The 17,997-nt window shown below is 40.3% G+C and overlaps 1 protein-coding gene across 4 annotated transcripts in view; it reads left to right on the top strand.

Moving 5' to 3' along the window:
- BMPER (BMP binding endothelial regulator) overlaps window positions 1-17,997 on the top strand; it is a 313,199-nt gene that overhangs the window by 217,130 nt on the left and 78,072 nt on the right. For all 4 annotated transcript variants that reach the window (XM_088166083.1, XM_088166076.1, XM_088166078.1 and 1 more), the window contains one exon: window positions 6,268-6,604. In XM_088166083.1, the coding sequence (XP_088022209.1) occupies window positions 6,268-6,604 (337 nt within the window). The remainder of the gene's footprint in view (window positions 1-6,267; window positions 6,605-17,997) is intronic.

Consider the following 17,997-nt stretch of genomic DNA (forward strand, 5'->3'; position numbering starts at 1 on the left):
TCAGCTTGTCAGCCTGGGAATGGACCTGAGAGTCAGGAAAAATCCAGGCCTGAAAAGAATTTCCAAGCTGTAATTCCCTAGCTCTCTAAATGTGTGTGTCCACATGAGAAATGAAATAAAATCTTTTAAAACCCTCCATACTCCAAATCCCCTTCTTCACAAGCTTAACTTGACTCCGGATTCTCTCTACCTCCTGCCCCGAGGGGTGTAAGGGGGATTGGGAATGGGATTTGCAGTCAGTCCATCACATTTTTTATCTATCAGTTCTTCCTCCTCAGGAGGAGGACTCCTCACACTCATTCCTTGCTCCAGCATGGGCTACCTTCCGCAGGAGACAGTTCTCTGCAAAGTTCTCCAATGTGAGTCCCTTCCATGGGCTACATTTCTTCACGAACTTCAAAAATGCAGGTCCTTTCCACAGGGCACAGCACTTCAGGAGCAGTCTCCAACATGGATGCTCCATGAGGTCACAAGTCCAGCTAGCAAATATGGTCTAGGGTGGCCTTCTCTCTTCATGGCTCCAGGATGGGCTTCCCACAGGATCACGGTCTCCTGGAGGCATGCATCTACTCCAGGGCTCCAGGTAGAACTCTGCTCCAGCATGGACTTCCATGGGCTACAGGGGAGCAGCCTTGCCTCACCATGATCTGCACTCTGAGCTGAAGGGGAATATCTGCTCCAGTACCTCCTCTTCCTTCTTCTCCACTGACTGCAGAACTGTTTATCTTACACTCTCCCTCCTCTTTCTGACAGCAGTTGCAAAGGGCTTTTCTCCCCTTTCTTAAATATGTTATCCCCGAGGTGCCACCACTGTTGCCAAGGCCAAGCCCATCTTGGAGCCAGCTGGAATTGGTCCATCTTGGAGCCAGCTGCAATTGGCTCCATTGGACATGGGGGAAGTTTCTGGCAGCTTCTCACAGAAGCCACCCCTGTAGCTCTCTGCTTCCAAAATCTTGCCATACAAACTCAATACACGGTATTATTTGTCTTACAGATAAGACCAGAGAGGATATCAGTTCTTAAACATAAAATTAATGTTTTTCAAAGTTCCAGCAACATATCTGTTAAGGTGATCAATTATATAAATTCATAGCTATAGATAGTTGGAATGAGTTTAAGTTGTAGAATTATGGAAATATTTCACTGGAACAATCCAGTAAAATGGAGGCACTGGTTTGAAAAGCAAGGCCTAATTTACTGTTCAGTGCCATCTTATTTGTGCTTTCTACACAAATTTTAGCATGTGTTAGGTACTACTGTAGTCCTGAGAGATTTCACTTACACAGTAAAGTACTGTTTCAGTGAGAATGCTCTTTACTGTTAACTCAATTCAATGCCAGGTGAAAGCAGTGAAACCAGTCTTTCTTATGGAGTGATATGGTCACAGGTGTGACGCATAGCCATACTCATTATCTAGCATAATTTTTTTTCAAGGGGCACACTAGCACCCACTGTTGAGCTGAGAATTTAGACACCTCTCCTCTGGAAAAGTGAGTCTGCATAATGTGGATCCCGGCTCTGAGCTTATTCCTCAAAGTGGCAATGCAGATTTTTGTGGCTGTAAAATGCACACAAGTTGACCGTTGCCCACAGTTTCTAATTAGAAGCATCTTGGGGGTTTTTCTTTGTAGCCAGCTGAACACCATGAATTCAGGCGATGTGGATTTCATTAGCCAACCACAGGCCAAGGAAAGGTTTTCAACTGAAGATGAATGACAGCTAATCCTGCTGCTATTCCATTTGTTTCTGGTGCAAGCCTAATAAATGATTACACACATCCTTGTCCATGTGTTGGCAGAGGAGGTGCAAACATGGCACATGACAACATACCAAACAGTGTGTAATAACTGCAAATTATAGCCTAAATAATTCCTCCCCTTAACAGAGCAGAGCCAGGTTTCTCTTGCTGAATACAGCATGATGGGCCTTTCCTTAGCACATAATGCCTGAGAAAGAGCAGAATGACCTGGGTCCATTTTGCTAGGAGAGGACAAGCAATAGAGAGTCTGTAGAGAGGAAGAATGTGCTGAGTAGAGCTGGTTTAAAGGCAAACATTTTGTTCCACAGGAAGTTCTGAGTGCCAGGGGAAAAAACTGGAGAAATTTCTGTTTCAGAAGGAAATATGGATTTTTAAAAATATATGCTTTCCCAGTGCAGGGTGAAAAAAGAGAGGGGGGAGGTAATGAAAAATAAGCAAAACTGCTGCACTAGAAGTATAATTCAAAGTAAAATTGGGCTGGGAAATGCAGGGTCTGATGCTTACAGCTCAGCCAGCATTCCCATGGATTTTTGTTTTCCTTTTGGAGAGCTGGGAATTGAGGCTTAGATAAAACAGGGAAGCCCAAAGCTTCAGGAATTCTTGTGGTCCCTGGCTACAGGGCAATGTGTATGGCAGGGCAGTCCTGGAGTTTCATACCCTGATCATTCAGGCTTCCAGGCAGCCCACCAGGCGAGCTGGAAGGAAACCAGCCTGGAGCCTTGCCAGTGCTATGTTGGAAGTTCATTGAATACAATATGTTTCCCTGAAGAATTTCAGTTCTGATGAATTGGCATTTTCCAGTGAAAACTTGTTTTGTTGCTAAATTCCTCACCAGCTGTAGCCCTGGATGCCACACAGCAGCAGTCCTTGCACTCTGCACTGGCAGCTATGGATGTGTTTGGGATGTGTGGAATCCTTATCCAAATTTGTGTGTTAGAAAGACAAAAGAGTAGAGTTTCATGGGGCTGGTGTTACTTATCTATTCCTCTATTGCATGAGCATTTTGTTATTGTTTCTGTGCTATCTTTTGCACAAAGCCACTTTGCTGCACTTTTTCTGTAGCACTTTGGCATTAAATCTTTAGGGAAGAGAAGTTCGGCAGTTCTTGAGGGTGCCTTTAAATCTCAAGGATGCCTTGAAAAGTCATGCAAAGCATTTGATGAGAGCTCCTATAAGGGGAACTCAGTGTGTGATGTACATAAATCCAGAAGGATTTTTTTAATGGAGTAGAGCAGACAATGCGCCAAGTTAAGAAATCACATAACAAGTTGGTTAAGCATCCTTCAAAGAGAGCAGGTAATTGGAAAAAATGAAAAAGTAACTCAGAGAATATTCCTTTTCTGCACATTCCCAGATGGGAGAAATGTTGCATCCTTTGGCTTTTCATCTCTTGGATTCTGATTCTCGTCCAAGTGAATGGGAAACTCATCTACTTTGAGCGGAGGGAAGAAAGGGGGGGTATAGGCACCAAGAAAATCTTCCAAACAGTTTCTGTCTGCCAAAGAGACAATTTCCAACACTGTTCTGTAGCATAATCCTATCTGTCACAGCTCTTACTGGTTTACGGAAACTAACTGGACTTTCTGGTTGTGAACAAACAAAAGACTCACATTGCACAGTGTGATCAGGCTCCCACAAAATTATCATGCATGTAGGAGTAAGTACCCTTCCTTGTTACTCCAGAAAGGAATAAGCTCTGTTATGGACAGAAACCTTTAGGGTGTTCCCCAAAGCCAGAAATTACCCTTCCATCTGAGCAATTACAGCAGAATAAAGTATAATTAAGCCATACCAGCTAGAGGAAAGTACGTCCATGTGGTAGTTACACAAGGACTCTCTTGAATGAAATCAAGGCAGTAATCAAGGCAGGAATCTCTAAATTTAAAAATGTGCATTTTTATATGCTGAGAAAAGCCATAATTTTATGTTATTCTTCTTCTACATACCTGCATTCCTTTTGCAGGTTTACAAAAGCAACATCTAACAAGTAAATTAACTCAAGTAAAGAGGGCATAAATATTCAGAAAAATTTTCAAGTTAACCTTTCATAATTAATGTTTTTTTCACTGAAAGTCATTAAGTTTTGTCTTAAAGGAAAAAAATAGTCCTAAAAGGAAACTTAAGGTATAATCCTTAGCCAGTCTTTTCTGACTTTGTTGAAAGTAGGGAGCTTCTGAGGGAGCTTCTCTCAGAGGGGAGAACTTGAACACAGCCTTAAAAACTATAGTTATTTTCTGAAAAGAACTGTCTGAGGATTTGGATCTTGATGCTTTAAACTTTGAGAAAGTTTATGTGATTCTCAAGTCTGAAGAAATCTTGGTTTATAAGTTAATGGCAAGTATTTTTTATATGCCAGCACAGCAGTATTAATCTTGTGTCTGCAAATCAAGCTATGATTGTTTTGTTCAGTTTTGTCAGAAGCAAAGACAGCTGGATTTTGAATTTGTCCAGCAATGATAATGAAGCAGCTTAAAAGGCAGCTTTCCCCCTTGCCACTGTGCTGCCCTCATTAACAGTTGTAGTCTTGCACAATTTCTCAGTTGGCTGGGTGTAAAGTGCATTTGGAAGGGGAGACAGTGGCCCCATCCACGCTGCACTTATGAGGTAATTTGAAACTGATTTCAGGCATAGATAGCTCAGGATACTATTTTTTCAGTATTTGTATTACCATTGCTAACCTATGGTGGTAAGAAAACAGTGTCATGGACTGTAGTGACAGGTGATGCAGAATTACCTTCACAGCCTTGATGAGAAAATCATTCCCAAAACTCTTGGAGACATGGTGTAACACAAGCACTGGGGCAGGATGTTAAGATGGACACACCCTTCTATAGCCATAATTTCCTCTTGAACCTCACCCTATTCCTCTGCAGTGCGGGTAGGAATTGTCGTAGGAGACAATGGGATGTGTTGCTGAAGGAAGGGTTCCAGCTTTGAACTGAGTCAATGGTATGTTAATTGGATATTAATATGGATTATTAACATGAGGATAGGGAAGGATTTGGATCACACAGTGGCAAGCACTGATTTACAAGAGGAAAGGGTGGTGCTAAGCCAGCCCACACAGCAAGTGAAGAGAGCTGGAGTGAAGCCCTAGTCCTGCACTGCAGAGTGATGCTCTTTGGTATTCTTGGCTAAGCCAAGGGGGAACAGGGTAAAATCTGGATTATCCCGTTGAAAAGCATTATCCTGTGTTTATCTGTAACTAATGGCTGCTCACAGGTATTTTATGAGAATAAGTTAGCATCAGCAAAATTATTTGGGATCTTCAGATGCAGGGTTCCTGCAGATGTGACATAGAACCATTCAGGAGATGTTGGAATTACAAGAAAGGCCATTTTGGGGTAGAAGTTAAGCAGCAATGGTTCTTGGTGTTGTTTTTATCCCAAAAGATATCAAAATTGTTTTCCCTTATGAGCTGCCTATTTATTCCTCAAAGAATGGAATCATTTAACTTACAATCACTCAGGTAAAAACTAGAAGTTTAGTCTCCACCTGATCTCTGGCCTCTCTAGAGTATTGCTGGGAAGAGAAAGATATTCAGACAGTAGTTAATTCCTTCTGAGTTAAACAATTCTATTGTGATCCAGAACTGCCTAATTTACTCTATCAAAAGGCCTGGACAGCTGACTTAAGCTAGATGTCTAGGTTTAGATAGGTACAGACAGATAAAATGGGTTTTACTCACAAAAGGTAACTTTGATTTTGATGTTCCAGAAGTGCCAAACCTTCCTGTAAAGCAAATTGTAGCACAGGGCTTACATCCCAGCCACTAGAGGAAGGTTAGATGTTAACCATTATTTCTCAGTGTTGCTGACTTATGCAGACAACTTCAAAAAGTTTGCAATTGATGCCTTTTGAATGAATAGTTTGAATCCAATTCAGAATGCTTTCTTACAACAGTTTTGCGCATCTGATGTATCTTTGTTGTAATCTTTTAAACTCTTTTTACTCCCACAAAATAAGGTAACTTGTATTGGAACAGTTGTATTCACCCCAATGAGAAATCAGTGTCAGCTTTGTAGGCAAGAATAGGATGTTTCCCATAAGGTCACGACTGGAGTGTCACGGGTCATGGACATCTTTCCTGTGCAATGGGTAACAATGGTTGAGATTCTGGGACCTCTGCAAAATCAGCTAGAAATTTACCATAGCAAATTCAATTTGCAGAATTTTGCAAGAGCCCTCCTTTGATATTGATATCCTTTCTCAGCTTTATATTTTTTTGGATAACCCCATTCATTAGCAAGAAGGAACAGAAATAAGAAGACATAGGCATGAGTGTGTTGTAATTGACTGTAGTTCAAGAAACACTGCACTTGCCAGGGGCACTTACTGTGAGCTATATAGAAATCTAACGGCATTATCAGAACTAAGCCAATGGCTTTGTTCAGGTTCCTGTTAACACTGTTTCACAAACATAAGGTGCAGTTTATCAGTTTATCTTCAATTTCTTCTTCTCTCTCTCTTTTTTTTTTTTTTTTTGTGCATTTTTCTCTTATCTTTAGGCTTGGAAATCTCATGGGATGGAGACAGTTTTGTGGAAGTCATGGCTGCACCTCATCTGAAAGGCAAACTCTGTGGTCTGTGTGGCAATTACAACGGGCACAAGCGAGATGACCTGATTGGGGGGGATGGGAATTTTAAGTTTGATGTGGACGACTTTGCTGAATCCTGGCGTGTGGAGTCTAATGAGTTCTGCAGCCGCTTGCAGAGAAATCCTGTACCTGAGCTCTGTCATGGGACAGTCAGGGTGAAACTCCGAGCTCACCGGGAATGCCAGAAACTCAAAGCGTGGGAGTTCCAGAGCTGTCATTCAACAGTGGATTATACCACATTTTACCAGTAAGTGTGGCTTGCTGTGGAGGGACATACTAAATTACTGTATGAGGAGAAAAACCATGCAGTAGTTTCAGTAGCCCAGTTTTGGTAGCACTTGAATATGTGTTGAGATATGTTTGCTAAGAATTAATAGAAAGGCTTATATTATGGGAGGTTTTCTGAGTCCAGAATCAGAAGAAGATGGTCCTGAGCAGCCAACAGTGAGAAAGGCAGACAGATTTGTGATAACGTAGAGAAAAAATACTTTTGAAGACTGAAAAAAGAGGGGGAAGAGACTTCAAAACATTTTTGTAAAGTCCCTCTGATTTCAAACTCAGTTGTAAAGTTGAGGCTGACTTCAATTGCTCTTGCTAGTGGTCCACAGAAGTGTATCTTCCCAGAAATATTTTGAAAATTACTTTATTAAAGTAGGGATATTAAATCTGTCTAATGCCTCTTGGATGGTGTGGTTTGTGGGTTGAGAGTTTGAAAGGGTAGAGTTAACAAAGAATTCCATGCATGGCCTGTCCTGCCCTGGGCAAAAAGAAAGACAGATGAGGATCTAGAATTCTTGTCTGAGTGAATTATTTAAAATTCTTTTATCTTGAAAATGCTTACAGTCTAAACCACAAAGACATATTTTCTGTTCTTTAATTGGCATGAGTTTATTTACCCCTCACTCAGTATTACAATTGTCTATTCTTTTGATTGCCTGACATAAAAGGTAAGAGTAAGCTGAGTCACAGTTGTATGGTTGTGGATGGAGCTGCCTGATCTCTGTACTCCCAGCTTTCCCCACTCGGGCACATCCACTGAATTATTTGATTTATTAGGAAAAACTTTCTAGAATGACTCAATTTCCCTTATGAATTGCCTTTCCTATTTTTTTATAATGAGGCAGAAATACTTTCATCTAATCCAGCAGAATACATCTGAAACTGGGAAATGCTAGAAGAAAACATACAGCTTGGCTTGTAGTCTGTGTGCCTCTGCACTTATTTTGCTATGGTGTATCCCTGTGATAACAGCCTGGCAAAGAGTAAAGATGTGTGCAGGTTATAATACTTTATCTTTTCCAATGGCTGAAGGCACAACAGAGAGCACTAGAGAAGGTAACACACACAGAGTCTTTGAATGCATTTCAGCAACATTCCCATCTCAATTCCATCGTCCTTTAAAGGTAAGTGATGACAATGCAAATGGAAAACAGGCACAGTGAGATTTGTTTAATTTTGCAGTGGATTTTTTGTTCCTCTTTAAAAGTAGCTCATGATTAATTTGGTGCAACACACCTCTTGACACCACAGCAGAAAGTTATTTATATTTTGGCTACAACAGTAAAAAAATTTCTACATGCTTGCATTCAAGAATTACCATAGAGCTTTTCTGTTCCCTTAAAATGATGTCTATTGTTTGTCCTGGAAAAATAATTAAATAAAGCAAGTATTTAATTTGATTGTGTCCTTTTGTAGAAAAGTGTATTTTTCCCTCAGGAAAAGTTATGTTGAAATGACCATCATATTTTGTCAGAAGTAGCCGTTCATTTGTTTCCATTTAGATGTTGTTAGCTTTTAAAATGCTCAGCTTCCAATACAGGAATGAAGATAAACTATAATTTATAGCTAAATAATGGTATGTAATAGAATGCTGCTTCTTGTTAGGAACTGATAAAGTTGTAGCAAGGAATTTTGTTAATGATAGTGGCCATTTTTTATACCAGGAAGTGTCCGCAAGGAGGTAATGATTATGGGACACACATTCAAGAAAGATTTGCACTTTTCATTAATTTCTTTTCAAAGAACTTATTACTGGTGATGTGCTTCTGCAAGAGATTTAGATTTCCATTAAAAAAAATTCAAATTGCCTTTTCAAAGAAACCTCAGCTTTTAATTGAGGCTTTTTTGGAAAGGAATATTTAGTCAATGTTCTCTAATTTCAGGAAAGTTTAACCAACATTTTTTAAATTCCATTTTTTAAACTCTGATCAGGCTCCTAGCTGTAAGAAAAGGGAGGAGGCAGAATGATAGGGTTAAATTCTTTTATTTTCTCCCAATGTCCTAATTGAATTGAATAGCTTTTCAGTTTTTATCCTCCAACATTACATATTATGGAGTTTTTCCTTTGGAAATGCTACATTTTCAGGAGTTAACCTTTCTTGCTTATTCTTTCCTATATTACTGACATTGCTTCATTTTCATTTTGCTGCTTGGGTAGTGACCTGCTGTTAATAAAAATTCTCAGAAATAGAAATAAATTCAGCAGGAACATTAGGAATTAGGATATGTTTTCTCCAAATACCAAAAAAGGCAGTGAACAATGCACTGCAAACATTTGTCTGACATTATGTTACTGAGGAGATTTCTGTGAAAATATCTCAAATTAAGTCTCATTCTTTTTACAGCTGTTGTTTCTCCTTTTGTTAGCCTTCCAAAAGACATACAGCATGATTGTCATGATTGTTATGTGAAAAGGATATAGTTCATGTTTTACAGAATAGAGACCTAGCTGCATGTTGACTCCCAAACTTGATCTGGATAGATCTATGACACCTTAGGTTTTGCACCTTGCCCTTAACCCCTTTTTTGTGATGTTACTTTGGTGACTTGTGTTTCCCTGCAAAGCATGTGGCAGAAGAAAGTACAGTGGAAGTGTGAGAAAGGATTTTGAAATAGTCCTGAATGCAGACTAACAAACTCAGTATCTAATTTTATACCACTTTTAAAGTTGTTTTGTAACTAAACACATTTTATGGGGTTTTTTTTGTTTGATTTTTTTGTTTGTTTTTGGTTTTTGTTTGTTTTTTCATTGTGGTTTGCTTTGTTTAGTTTTGGACTGGTATTTTTTGTCTTTAATGCATTTCTAGTTGTTCAGTACTCATGAGTAATACTCTAAAAATAACTCTTAGGGTTCAGATTTTTGGAGGCATGTTCATTAAGCAGGAAAACTCTTTTGAATTTCTAAGAGATTTTGGTAAATCCTGTGTGAAGAAGAGATTAGCAGTTGGTGTCATTACCATTGCCACTTGTCTATTTTGGTATTCCATTATGGCTAACCATCCTAGAGTGGTCCTTGATAAAAATAAATAAAGGAAAGTTACCAAGGCTACTCAGTATCAAGTTTTAGGCAAGATATTTAAACCAAGTATGTAATAAAGCTGTCACTCAAACTCCTGAAACTTGAGTATAAGCAGAACTAAAAATAGGTGATACTATCTCAGTATCTTGTGCTGTTACCAGAAGAAGCTCTATGACATTATTGGGAAATATTACGGTGCCATTTAAGCTCATGGATGAGGATTTGGGGATCTTAGGGAACTTGAAAAAGGAGAAGAGGACTTTCTGTGGTCACCAAACCCTACTCCATGGCTGATCTTGTTGTGCATCTTTGAGCTATGCTGTATCAGGGGCCTACAGGTGACTTCAGCAGGTGAGGCCATTGAGCAATGTGATCATGCAGGGCAGGTGACTAGTGTGTCCTCATGCTTGCTTTGCTTAGTCATGACTGACACCTCTCAGGAGCCTCCTTGGGAGGCACAGGAGCAGGCAGCCCCTACCACGGGTCTGGAAACTGCAGTGAGAGAGCCACAGCAATGCTGTTTTATGCAGGGAGAAATGTGGCTGCAGGAGATACTGTAGAGGAAGACACAGGATTCATACTCCCCGAACACCTGCCTTCATTGGCATCCGTGGCTTTCTAATAGGTTGGTGGGGTCCTTTTTTTTAAGCAGTTGGAACAGATTTGGAACATGACATGGACATGGTATCAGTATATCACCCATCTCGAATACACCTACACAGCAGCTGAGTTCATAAATGACTAATTAGTGCTTGAGTCTCTCACTGCTGCCACAACTTTGGAAAAAATTCAATATCTTGGTTTTGTCATGCAGTAGATTTCTTTATTTCACACTGGAAAATTTGTGTCCCTAACTCTTAAGAGAAATCTTTTTATGGTTACTATTCTTCCTACTATTAATATATATTTTTGCTATTGTTATTATTATATTTTTAGCAGCCAATAGCACTCTGAATAATTAATTATTCTTTTTCTCCTTTGTATTTGTCCTGGGATGTGTTTTTTTCTTAAAACTTGGTTTTAATCATCAGTATTTTAGGCAAGCAATAATTAACATGCTAATAGCATAATTTGTTTTAATCTGTTAATCACAGGAATTTAAGAATTGCAAATCTACTTAAATGCTATTCTTGACTTAAATGTTCCTTGTGATGTAGTGACATTATTCCATCTATAGTTCTGGGTTAATCAATTAATGAGTTTCTATCTCAGTTAACCTATTAACTTTATGCAGTTAACTGCTGCAGTCTTGCAGTTTTTCTAAACATTTCCACTTAACTAGAGAAAATATTACTGCTTGGAGTTAAAGCATAAATTGCAATGTTGTGTAGCCTGTTAGATCTCTGTTATTAAGATTGGCAGTGATGCCGTGAAATGGCTGCAGAGAACATGAGAACCACTGCACTGCAAAGATAATTACAAACTCTGAAAGATGGGGACCAAGGATTTGTGACTTTGAAGCAAAAAGTTTGAAGGTCTTTTTCCCTGTTAACAGTGATGTCCTACAGCTGTAAAATTCATGTGGTTGTGCCCCTGTGTTCACTCAGCAGGATGGTACAAAAGAAATGTACACTGAAGAATGACTTAAGAAAATCGTGTTTCAAGTGTTTAAGGGGTGGATGGAACTGGGATCCTCAGTTTATTGCCAAGATGCATATTGTAAAATTCTCCCCACAAGGTTTTCAGGTCCTAGCTGTGAATTAGGGCACAGCAGTTGCTCTGGCTGAGGTCAGGCTGCTCCAAGGCTCCTCTGTGGTGTGAGTGCAGGGCTGCTGTAGCTCTTAGTTCTCACCAGGGAGAGCATGTATCTCTCCTGTCCTGGCTCCTGCTCCTGAACCAGCCTCCACAGATGTCTTTCCACCCACCCCAGGAAAGAGCTGGCCTTTGTCGCCCTTCAAGACAAAGCCAGTGGTGTTGGCTCAAGAAAGGGACTGATGGCATGAAACTGTGAGTTACAGACCTGGCACAGAGCAGGGGTTGGCTCTTGCTTCCACTGGCCCTTGTGCTGAGGAATGGATGTTTCTGCGCCTGTCAGACTATCTGCCTGAAGCTGGCCCTGAGTCTGAGTACTAGCAGCAGCGTAACCACAACAGAGAGGAGCTCAGGATGAAACAATTTATTCAACTTCTTCGGCAAACTGTCACTGAGCAGCTGCACTACCCAGGGAACTTCTGGTTAGAAAGGAATTTAAAAATATTTAAAATAATTAATTTTTATTTTTTTATTTTTAAGCAAATCTACATGAGGGTGTGAGTTTTCTATGAATCACAACATGGGTAAGGTTGGAGGGGACAAGAGTAGGGTCATCTGGTCCAACCTCCCTGCTGAAGCAGGATCATCCTTGAGCACATTGCAAAGGATTGTGTCCAGACAGTTCTTGAGTATCTCCAGTGAGGGAGACTCCACAACCTCTCTGGGCAATCTATTCCAGTGCTCAGTCACCTGCACAGTAAAGAACTTCCTCATATTCAGGTGGAACTTTCTGTGCATCTGTTTCTCTCTCTGTTGCCTCTTTTCCTATTGATTTGCACCACCAAGAAGAGCCTGGAAACATCCTCTTGGCACCTCACCTTTAGATATTTATACACATGAATGAGGTCCCCTTTCGGTTGTTTCTTCTTGAGGCTGAACAGGCCCAACTGCCTCATAAGAAAAACACTCAGTTCCCCAGTCCTTGTTGCCCTCCCTGGACCTGCCCCAGGAGCTCCATATCTCACTTGTACTGAGGAGCCCAGAAATAGACAGAGCACTCCAGATGTGGCTTCACCAGGGCAGAGTAGAAGGGCAGGGTCACTTACTTCAACCTGCTGGCAATGCTCTTCCTGATGCACTTCAGGACACCATTGGTCTCCTGGGCTACAAGGGCACACTACCAGGTCCTTAGATGCAGAACTCTTTCCCAGAAGTTTGGCCCCTAGCCTGTGCTGGTGCATGGGCTTATTCCTTCCACGGTACAGTACCCTGCATTTGCCTTTGTTGAACTTCAGACACTTCCTCTCTGCCCATCTCTCCAACTTGTAGATGTCCTTCTGAAGGGCTGCACGGCACTCTGGTAGTAGATGCATAGGCACTGAGAGAGCCAGTGTGTCCCCAACCCCTGCAAAAGCTCTGGTGCTTTGGAACCAGTTCTCCACACATATCTGCCTGGGCTCCCTACTGCCTTTCCTTTATACCCCTATATGAATTGACATTATCCCCCAAACCACGCAGTGTCAACCTGTGCATTTTGTGTAAGGCTGTGATGAACTGCTTTAAATATGGTAAGGGGCACCCTGACTTAGACTGTTGGTGGCTGACAGCACTAACAATGAAAGAAAATAGATTTTGTGGTGTCTGATGTATTTTGGGATTTCTAGGAGTAAGCATCAAACTGTCCTGCCTACATGCTAATGGTAAGGAGTACTGCAAAACTACTGCATATATGTAAGTCTATAGATCACCACTGTTTTAAGCCCCTCCTTGAATATTTTTCATCTGATATAGCCAAGAGTGAATGAGTGCAAGCTGCCAGAAAAATACTGTTTAGATGTAAAGATTAGAAGTTTGGATTTGGACAAATGGGTTGAGTGGTCAGAAAAGATAAATCTAAAGCCAAGCTGAGCTCAGTTATCTGCAGATCATGATTCCTCTTCATCTTTCCCCACACCCCTGACCCTGGTGGGGTATTTTTCATGTAACAAAGTCCCATCCACTTGTGTCTGTTTAGAAAAGTACCTCAGGAATTTGGGGCTAGAAAACATTATTCTCTTTGTATCGGTGGTTATTACAGCTGTAAAACATCGAAGCAGTGCCAGAGGATTCACAGATGTCTCCTTTCCTGTTGAGGTATTGGGATTCAGTGGCAGGGAGGGATTAGGGTGGAGAGAGCTCCAAAATCTGACAAAACAGTGGTGTTGGATAGACACCATTCACCTGGGACTGTCCATAGCTTGCTTCTAGCCAAGGAGTGCATGCTTCCCCAATGACCCAGTTTGTACTCCCCTGTATGGAAAGTTAATTTATTATTTTTTTTAACAAGGAGAGATCTGCCAGAGGAAAACCAGATGAAGCAGCATACTACTATGTGATTAAACCCCTGGAAGTTTCCTTTCCTTCAAAGGATGGCAGTCTGGAATGTGTTCGTTTTGCTTACCCAATTACATGATGACAAACCTACCTGTACTTTTACACAGAATAAGATGTTGTTTCATACTGCTTGTAAGTGCATTATGAGGCTCCATTTCTCACTTTTGCAGGAAAGAACTTAATTTGTCATTATCATGATGGAGGTGTGTAGAGACTTATGGTGAAAACCTGCTTCTCCCCAGTAAAACTTCATTTCTTTCTGGTTTATTACCTGGCTCAATGAAATTCAAGTCAGGTATTTCATAACCAATTGCTGTCTTCCTCATTGCCCATTGTCTGACAGATGTGAGACTCTGCAGGTGAAACTGTAAGGTCAATTTGACTGAGACAAAAATTGTCCTGAACAATGGTAGGCATTATGGAGTAGGGAGGAGGGGGGAGACATCTAACAGAAAAGCAATGTATGCCCAATGCCCTTATCTTTTGTCAGTATGGACTGCATACTTAGAACTTGTTGCTCCTGGATTACTTTTGATAGAGGTTTGGTAGTTTGGTTCTGGTTTTTGGGTTTTTTTTCTACAGTGCATTGAAGTCATGAGGTAAAATTCTGATTCATTGAAGTCAATGGGAATTTTGCTATATTTGGGTGACAGGTTTTCATCATTATGAATTTTCCTGTCCAGGCAGCTGTATTACAGTAATCTTTGCATCAGTTAGTAATCCTTGTTTTGTCTTCTCACCATTTGCTGTACCACAGATAATTTCAGAAAGCTTCAGCTAGTTGTTTCATCAGCATTCTTTACTGGGGTAGACAAAAGAAAACACATTCAAATCTGGACACCCATATCCTGTTCGCAGGTCTCTTTTTTTCCTAGGGGAAAACTAAAGGATGACTTTCCAAGGCACAAAACCTAACTTGTCTGAACACAGGGAACTGATAGATCCTTTCTGTGTTTTGCTGGCTAGAATTCACTTGTGGTTCTTTTTTCTTGTCTGTAAGGAACTTGTACAAAAAACCTGCAAGGATAGGTCTGCTGTCCCTCACATTTTTCAAAGCTTGTTTTATAGGCTTTTAAAACATGCTCTTTAATATAGAATTCACTGTCATAAATATCCTTATAAAAGCTAAAATATTCAAATGCCACTATTTCACAGTGAGCATGAACATGCTGTAGGACTGTCATGGTGAAATACAAGCACATCCCTGTTGTATACACTAATAAATAGTTTTTGAAAGAGCCCTTTCCCATTCTGCAAAGCACAACTGATGTTTCAGTATTATAATAAAATGCATGATGTTTAAAAAGAGAAGGTGTGGATAGGAACTGGTAGAAAAGCAGACTGATATTTCCTCCCTTGTGGAAATATTTTTAAAAGATGCTGCCTGCCAGTTGGTGCAACTTAATCCATTACCAAAGAAAAAATACCTGCTGCTTTGAATATTTCTTTTTATCTGCAAAAATAAATCCCATTTTTGGAGAGATGGTACTTGGAAAAGTTTTAAGCATTGTCAGGGAAACCACCATATGTCTCTGTCAGGTACCAGAGATTTTTAACTACAGCTGCTACAAAATCCAAGATTTCTGTTCAATCTCATTTTAATTAACCTCTACAACAGGTTCTCAGTAAGGCTTTATTTGCAAATTTGTTTTAATTCAATTTTAGCTTCTTTTATTTTAAGCTTTATTGCAGTATTGACTTTAAATAAAATGCAGAGATGCTTAGCTGATGACATGTCTATTTCTGTAAATAAATAATTCAAGAAACCAGTCCATCAGATCTCATATTCTGCCTTAGGGAGAGGTCAGTAAGTGTTGCAAGGAAGAGGAAACCCACCCATATGGTAGCTGGCCAACTGTGCCATGTCACATATGGGAGAGAAATCCTTTCAGGCCCCTGAGATGATCAGTTTACATCTCATAACATGACATTTTAATTACCTTTCCTTTACCATGCATAACTGCAAAGCTACTATATTTCGGTTCCTATTTTAAGCCTCCTGCAGTATATCCTGCATAATTAGACACACAGCAAAGATGAGCAAGGGTGTTTACAAGCAGGCAAATGAGATGAATTTGTGGGAAATGTTTTAAAAATAAGCTTAACCTAATCCTCCTGTTATTCTTATGAGTTCATTTATGATTCTGACAGGATAACCAGACAAAGCAGGACATAAGCTGTGAGCAGCACAAAAAACTCTGTAGAAAGTTTGCCTTAGGAAGGTTTTAACAGCTCCAAGGAGCTTATCAAACTTGGTCTCCCTGTATTTTGGAGAGCTGACTTGCTGCATGAGAAGGGTCAATTTTAGAGGCATTATATGGGTTAGATTTAACTGAAAGCTTTCTTGTGGGTGTTTTTAATCTTTGGAGATTTTTCCTTCAGTTTTGCTATCTTGCTTTCTCAATCTCACAGGGCATCTAAAAATGTGGGATGTTCCCAGGCTTTGAGATCTCTGTGGACCTCTGCATTATGTCAGCTTTTAAGTAGCTGTCTGTAGTATAAAGCAGGAATCCAGGGTATAGGCAAATCTCCTTCTTTCCTGTCTGTCCCCATAAGGGCTCATTGTACTGAGAGGTGTGTGAAGATCCCATAATCCACACCTGCTCTCTCAAGTGTACAAACTGCTAGTGTGTAAAGCAATTAACTTTTAATTATTCAAGCCTCATTTTTCTGTCATTTTTCACAGCCCATGAAGGAATCAGCACTTTACAGGACTTGTGATTTACACAGTGCCTCAAACAAGCACAGCACAATCCGTTTTGGGGTCCTTTCCTGTCGCTATTTAACCTGCAAAATGTTCACACTCTGGGCAGCAAAGCTCTGAGAGCAAGAGCAGATTGAGCACCAGGCACCAGCAGTAAGATGAGAGACAGATACAGCCCCTGATTTACTGTGAGCACACAGGTTCTATATGTATCTGGCAAGGCAATATATGTGCTGGTGAGGGCTTGGGGCATGACAACAAAAGGTCATGAGGCTTCGTGGCAAGTTATAGCACCTGAGGGTTATTGTATCCTCAAGCATTGCAGCACCAAAGCAAAGAGCAGACTCAGTGGGAGTAGACAAGAATGATGGCACAGGTACTTGTGCTTATCCAATAGTATGTATTTATCCCTCTTAAATGTTTGCTACTATGGTTCCTAATCTTGGGTAACGTATGGGTATATGTGTTGGGTTCACCACTCTTAAACTGTTGTGATGCCCACTGGAAACACACGTGTGGCTGTGCTCCCATAATTAACTCTGTCTCAGGTGGATTCATCAGAGCAGACACTGACTTATGGTGATTGTCAGTGTTATCCTGGAGCAGGGGTAGAACTAAAATGCCACTGGATCCAAACTACACTATAACAAGTACCTTCCTCACCCCAAGGGAGCAGTAGGCTTATATTTTCACCCAAAATAGAGGGATGTGCATATGTGAGAGCAGGTGCTGTGATTTCCCCTCTTCATCATGATATGCAGCGGATGAGCGTGTTAAACTCTCTCTGACTCCTCCACTTAGGCCAGTTGAAATTAAAATTGTTGGTGAATGTGTTGGGAATACTGAAGGGAGTTGAAGCCATATGTTTTCTTGCATTCCTGGGTACTCCTACAACTAACATTCTGTTTACATAATATTCCTCAAACATAAAAGCTAAAATAAATCTAGCATGTGAAAATTAATAACAAGTAATTTCTTTTTTGATAAGTCCAGAGGAAGCTGTTGTAAGTGTTAAGGTATTCAGACAGCTGATTTTTGTACATCAGCTCTCAAATGAGGTATGTAGTTTACAGAGAGTGCTTAAGGTCATGTAGTCTATGAGTACATGAAGTAAGAGCTTGTTGAGGATGGTGGATACCATGGCAGCAAAAAAAAATTTGCAAAGTTCCTTTCCTGAGTGCTCCTTCTTAGAACTTTACATTTTCAAATCACTGTAAACATTTAATTCTCACTGTACCCTGGTTTGAAGTTGTTGAAATGAAGAAAGACTTTTTTGCTGTGCAGGAAGCCAAGAGCAGAGTTAAGATTAAAATGTGAAAATCTCTGGTTCCTGGCCTCAAGCTCAAGTCCTTTTGATGGGATTTAAGAGGTTTCACATGTACAAAAAGTGTATTGTCTTATTCTTGTCAAAGCACAAATTCTTAAACTTTCAGAAAAAAGCATTTCTAGCTTTTTTAAGAGGGCACTAAATCTTCTCTGCTCCTTTAAGGCCCAGTAGAGATGACAATCTCATTAATATTCCATGCAGCAATGTGTCTTTGGCAAGTAAGAACCTTAAAATAAGTCTAAACCC

The sequence above is a fragment of the Sturnus vulgaris genome, chromosome 1 (assembly GCF_052056855.1).
Source record: "Sturnus vulgaris isolate bStuVul1 chromosome 1, bStuVul1.hap1, whole genome shotgun sequence".
In the NCBI taxonomy this organism is placed as follows: domain Eukaryota; kingdom Metazoa; phylum Chordata; class Aves; order Passeriformes; family Sturnidae; genus Sturnus; species Sturnus vulgaris.